The 6,095-nt window shown below is 53.0% G+C and overlaps 1 protein-coding gene across 1 annotated transcript in view; it reads left to right on the top strand.

Moving 5' to 3' along the window:
• The window catches only part of VOLCADRAFT_63158 (uncharacterized protein), a gene marked incomplete at both ends in the record, with an annotated part of 7,063 nt that extends 2,818 nt beyond the window's left edge, over positions 1-4,245 (top strand). Inside the window, 8 exons of the mRNA XM_002953045.1 lie at positions 15-281; positions 592-832; positions 1,253-1,315; positions 1,641-1,998; positions 2,694-2,767; positions 2,864-2,911; positions 3,243-3,376; positions 4,088-4,245. Of these exons, the coding sequence (XP_002953091.1) occupies positions 15-281; positions 592-832; positions 1,253-1,315; positions 1,641-1,998; positions 2,694-2,767; positions 2,864-2,911; positions 3,243-3,376; positions 4,088-4,245 (1,343 nt within the window). The remainder of the gene's footprint in view (positions 1-14; positions 282-591; positions 833-1,252; positions 1,316-1,640; positions 1,999-2,693; positions 2,768-2,863; positions 2,912-3,242; positions 3,377-4,087) is intronic.
• Between the last annotated feature and the right edge of the window lie 1,850 nt (positions 4,246-6,095).

Below are 6,095 nucleotides of genomic sequence, written 5' to 3'. Positions count from 1 at the left end.
CGCCGCCGCCGGAGGCGGCGGCGGCGGCGGCGGCATCTCGTCCTTCAAGGCCCAGCGCGAGGCGCAGCGTAAGGCGGATGCGGGCAATCGGTCTGCATGGAACACGTTGTTCATGAGAGCGGATACGGTAGCGGATGCGGTGGCGGCGCACTACGGGCTCAGCAAGGCGGCGCTACTCGATCCATCGGCGTCGGGTGCCGGAGGGGAGAGCGTGGCTGTACGGATGGCGCTGGGGGAGGCGCAGGTCATTGCGGCGACCAAGCAAGCGCTCGCTGAGGCGGGTGCGTAAAAGGGTATGAAAAGGGCTTAATGGCAAGTTTTATTGTGAGTTTTTGTTATTAGGTTTTTGTTATTAGTTTTATGAGTCGCTTCTATCTCTAGTATTGTAATTATTTTTGTGACTAGTTTAGTGTTAGTTTTGTTTATAATATTTCAATATTTTAAAATAATTAATTTTTATAGGTTATTGCTTCTTCCATGGTATGTGTGCAAGGTTTGTATAAGATTTGTTTTCTTTAATTAATCCTCTTTTCTCGGTTTTGCTCCAAGATGCTTTCGGTGTCGTACACTACGTCGTACGTAAATTCACAGGCGTTTGTGTGGAAGCGTTGGAGCGCGCAGCTGCCGCCAGCGGTAAGGCCGCGGCCACGCGGTCCGTGGCACGCAGTGGTACGGCACTGCTCGTTAAAAACTTGCCGTATAGCGCCAACGACGACGAACTTGTGGAGTTGTTTGGGCGGCATGGCCCTGTCTCTCGGCTGGTGTTGCCGCCGGCAAGAGCTTTGGCGCTCGTGGAGTTTGCCGAGCCGCAGGATGCGAGGGCGGCGTTTAAGTGAGGATGAATTGGGCTCTTGGGATTTCGGGGGGATGAGGGATGCCATGGAGCGAGATGGTGTGTGTGTGGTGGTGGGGGGGGGAATTGAGATGGCTGGGGTGGGATGTGGTGGTGGGGGCCCGGGATGGGCTGGCTGTAGAGGGTTTTGTTGTTGCGGTGGCTGCCCCAGTCGACTGAGAAGGAAGAGGAGGAGAAAGAGGAAGTGGAGGAAGAGGAGGAGAAAGAGGAAGAGGAGGAGGAGGGAGGAGGACGAAGCAGAAGAGGGTAGTTAGCTTGTTCTCTTGCAAGATGCAGCATCTACGCACACCACCTGCCTCATGTCATGTCATGTCATGCGATGTAATGCCATGCCATGTCATGTGCATGCAAGTGAAGTTGTGCGTGTGTGGATTGCGTGTGATGTGGATGCGCCCCCAGGTCCTTGGCGTACAAGAAGTACCACCACGTGCCGTTGTACCTGGAGTGGGCGCCGGCAGACGTGTTCGCTGCGCCGCCGCCCGCCAAGGAGCAGCAGCACCAACACCCCCCAAACCAACGGGCGGAGGCTGCGGACAAAACGTCTGGAGGGGGGAGAGGTGAGGGGCTTCAAGAGGCAAAATGGAAAGGGCTTTATTTGAACACGTCGTGGCACCCGTATCTCGCTGTGTGCATGTATGTATATATGCATGCATGCATGTATGTATGTATGTATGTATGTATGTGTGCGCTCTCGCCAGGAGGCTGCATGACGCTCAATGCTGCTGCTGTTACAGTTCACACACTTTTTGAATATCTTTGGTAGGAAACGCATGCCGCATGCCGCCAGGTTTGTGTTGCCCTCTGCCCCGCCCTGCCCGCCAGACGCCAAGGCCGCCACGGAGATCGAGGAGGCTGTCACTGCCGCCGCGGACGATGACGGCGATGCCGCCGCCAACCCTGCCGTATTGGGGACCATTTACGTGAAGAACTTGGCCTTCTCCACGGGCGACACCCCGCTGCGGAAGCACTTTGAGGCGGCGGTGGCGGCGGCGGGAGGCTCCCTGCACAGCGCGTTGGTGGCCCGCAAAAAGGTGCCGGGCACGGGCAAGGACGGCGGCGGCGGTACGGCAGTACAGAGCCTGGGGTACGGCTTTGTGGAAGTTGACAGCGAGGCGGTGGCGGCGGCGGTCATAAAGAAGTTGCAGGTGAGGTGGCAGCGAGCGGGGTGTCGCACATTCTTTTTGCGTTTGTTGAAAGCACGCAAAGGAGCGTCACAACTAGAGCAAAAACATGCACGCAGATTTTGTCTGTGTACGGATATGTATGTATGTATGTATGTATGTATGTATGTATGTATGTATGTATGTATGTATGTATGTATGTATGTATGTATGTGTGTATTATGTTTGTATGTTTGTACGTGTGGGTATGTGTGTGCGGAGTGGTGGTGCTGGGCTTCACAACAACTGGGCTACGGCAAGAAGCAGTAGGTAGCGGCGACTGCGATGCTGCTTGTGTACGTCGGGCAGGCCGTTGTGGGTTGTTTGGACACGTGTGGAGATCCAATAAATTGGTGAAGTCGTGGTATCCTACCCACTTTGTTGTTAAAGGGTCGAGGTGGGTGGGTGTCCCCCACCAGGCGGGGCCGATTGGGGGCCCTCACGAGCCTATTTAGGACCGGACCAAAGCCTATTTAGGACCGGACCAAAGCCTATTTAGGACCGGACCGAACCAAACTTGGCGCCTTCATGTCTATCAACGCATGTAAGACCGACACGACACGACACGACACGACACGACACGACACGACACGGAAAATACCCTTCCTTGACAAACTGACGGACGGACAAAGTGACCCGTTGATGCAATCCGACGGACCGCTGGTTTCGTCTCCATGCAGGGCAGCGTGTTGGATGGCCACAAGCTGGTGCTGCAGATAAGTAGGGGCCGCAAATCCGCTGCTGCGGGGGCCGGGTCTTCAGCCCCGGGCGCCAAGGCGGCGGCGGCGGCGGCGGCCGGTGGTGGTGGTGGTGGTGGTTCAGCCAAGAAAGGAGGCGGTCAGGACGGCAGCAGCACCAAGCTGGTTGTACGGAACTTGGCATTCGAGGCCACGAAAAAGTAAGACATCTACATACTGTGTTGTACTGTGTTGTACTGTATTGTACCGTGTACTAGTCATCGCGTTTTACATGTCGTTGTTGTGAACGTTTCGGGAGCTGTATAGAACGGTGGGCACGAGTAGTAACATCCTTTTTTATCCAGTAACTTCCTTTTTTCTTTTTTCTCTCTTTCTCTCTCTCTTAATCCCTCTCTCTCTCTCTCTCTCTTCCGCTTTCGTCCGCCTGCGTGTTTACGGCGACTCCTGCCCTGCCCTGACCTGCCCTCCCCTGCCCTGCCCTGACCTCTCCTGCCCTGCCCTGCCCTGCCCTGCCCTGCCCTGCCCTGACAGGGACATCCAAGGGCTGTTCAACCCGTTCGGACATTTGAAGTCATGTCGCCTCCCGAAGAAATTCGACGGCAGCCACCGGGGGTTTGCGTTTGTGGAGTTTGTGACGAAGCAAGAGGCGAAGAACGCCCTGGAAGGTTTGTGGGTAATGGCTGTGTGTATATGTGTATGGCTGTGTATGTCTGTGTATGGCTGTGTGTGTACGTATGTGTGTGTGTGTGGCGGCCTGGCTCGGCTGCTCGGCTCAGCGTGGGGGTGGAGTGGGGTTAGTGTGGAGTTGCAGGTGGCACATGCAGATGGCAGGCTGGGTGGTAGGGTTTGTGTATCGGGTGTGGGTGTGGGGGGAAAGACGAACCAGACACGATTGAAGCTGCTGCCAGGTGTGGGGGGAAGGGGGACGTGGGCGAGCATGCACGCATGCCTTGGGAGGTATGTCTGTATGTCTGTTCCGTGTTCCTATTTGTTGCAAGTCCTCTGCAGGTCCTCATGCACGAGTTGTTAAACACAGCAAAGCGCCACAGACCTCCCCCTCCCCCGCGGGTCCTATTACTGCTGTCGCCATTGTCACCGGTGTTATATATGCGAGTGTGTCGGTCACTTTTTCCAACGGGAGTAAATCAATGAATTATTGAAACCGAATCACCTATGCAGGTGCACCGCGTTAACCAAACCCAAAGACCACACATCTCCTAGCTACATCTCCTAGCTAGCCGCAGCACCTTTTGCTGCCATGAACAGCTTTTTTTAATGAGCTGGGTGCTGTCCATACTTGTGTTTGCCAATCTTTGCGTCGTACTATTCTTTGTGCGAATTTTTGTTGTTGTGTTGTACCTATTGAACATCCCTAGGGTTGGCTGGCACCCATCTTTACGGCCGCCGGCTAGTGGTCGAGTACGCTCGGGAGGACGACACTCTGGACGATATCAGGAACAAGACTGCAGCAAAATTCAAACGCGATGGCGAGTTGGTGGCCGGAGACGCACCTGCCAAGCGGTTAAAACTTTGAATGGAGCGCGACTAGGCCGTACGGGTCCTCGTAGCCATGTGCTTTTCATCCCGTTGCGATATTGCATACCTGTCTACGTTTGAAGTAATGTGATTTATGTCCGCGGTTTTGTTTCCTTAAGTATTGCGGCATGCGCTGTCTGGGGATTCAGAAGCTTAGCTATCTGAATCACTCTCTCTCTCTCTGTGGTCTCAACCGCGGAGGTCTTCATCTGTGACATCTGTGAACCTGCCAGCATAAAGGATAATGATATGGCATATCTTCAGCTTCACTTTGTGGGATAGTGTGCGTGTGCTATTCTGTGTGGCGGTCATTAGATGGTCTGTTGGCATGGACGGAAAGCGATTCCTGTACAACATCTGAGCGAAGGGAGCAACGTTGAGAACGATTCTTTGTGTTCAATATCACCTTTTGCTCAATGTGTTTTTCTCATGGATCATTCTAACGGGTAGAAACGCACGTGACTTTTGACGCCCAACAACCTTTCTTGACATAACCTGGAAAAGTTGAAATTCATTCATCTTTCTTTAAAAGTAAGCATGATTTCATTTCCTGCCTATGGGATATGAGCATTCCAAACTTATATGTCTGACGAGAAAGCTCAAAAACTGCTGGATGGCTTTCCAAACTAAGGCAAAATGACTGAACATTGTTGATATTGTAAGGATCGGAGGATAGACGCAGCTGGTTGACTTGTTGGTCGTGCTATCCGTCAACTTGGCTTCGCCCCCTAATGGGAAACTGCTCCAGTAAGGATGAAGAAGTCGTCGCCTCGCCAAAATCGGTTCGAATGGCCAGAGGTATGCAGCGGAACCGCAGAGTACTAGTGACAAGGGCCTGACTGGAATTATGGTCTTCACCTTTATCTGCGCAGATGTCGTTGCCTATGACCGGGGTTCGAGTTCGCCGCTACCTAAGGACAGCGTAAAGGGTAAGCGTTGACTGTTTTAAGATTGCCTGTCAGTGCTACTCGTGACGTGCGGGTGGAACTTTCCATAAAACCGGCCGAAATTTTGTGTAATATTGTAGGCATTCTATTGAAGGATGGAGCTAGCAAGCTCCGGACGCTTTCCCGAGTGTCTTGGCGGGACATTGGCGCCTTGGCCGGCGCTGCGCTGCCGGAGGTATGCTGGGATTGGCTGCCACCTCGCAAGGAGCTAAACCGTACCAAAAGGGGCATCACATATAGTTGCGAACGGATTAAGGTGGCGCAGCTGAGGCCCGGAGGCCGAGCTTTAACATGTCCGATGACTGATGCACTCAGTCGCCAGGTGCCGTCGCCTCGGCCGTTTTATCTGCTTGCTGTATTTGTTTGGCTTCATTGCTGTTGCGTCTTAGGAAGGGATGCAACAGCAATGAAGCCAACCTCACGAGGATTCCACTGTTCTCAACGGACAATCCTCGTCCAGTTGCGGCGAGCGATCTAGGACAGCTACTTGGTTTTAGAAAAAAGACGTGGCTGAAGTCAACTTTCTATTACCGAACTCTCCGTTAGGGAAAAAGGTTATTTCTAGCCAGTTCGTTTACGGTTGTCCTAGCCATGAAATGCCGTTCGACTTTGTTATCTTCGACTTCGTTGACATTGTCATCCAAAAGTCTTACAGAAATATTGAAGGAGCTAACATCACTAAGCGTAAAACTTCACCATCTCTAAAGGATAAACGTGTCCTGCTTTTGATTGATTGATGTAACAGTGCAATGAAGCCGCCAAATCATCCTGCATTCCACGTGCTGTTTTTTGATTCCGGAGCAGCCTTAGCAGTCTTTCCCGCCACACAGACACCCCTACATGCACGAAATCTCCCGGCCCCCTCCCGGCCCACAAACGACATGTTTTCTGCAATTTAAAT

The sequence above is a fragment of the Volvox carteri genome (genome assembly GCF_000143455.1).
Source record: "Volvox carteri f. nagariensis unplaced genomic scaffold VOLCAscaffold_33, whole genome shotgun sequence".
NCBI lineage: Eukaryota > Viridiplantae > Chlorophyta > Chlorophyceae > Chlamydomonadales > Volvocaceae > Volvox > Volvox carteri.
The sequence above is the reverse complement of the archived record's forward strand: the minus strand, read 5'-3'. Positions and strand labels throughout refer to the sequence as shown.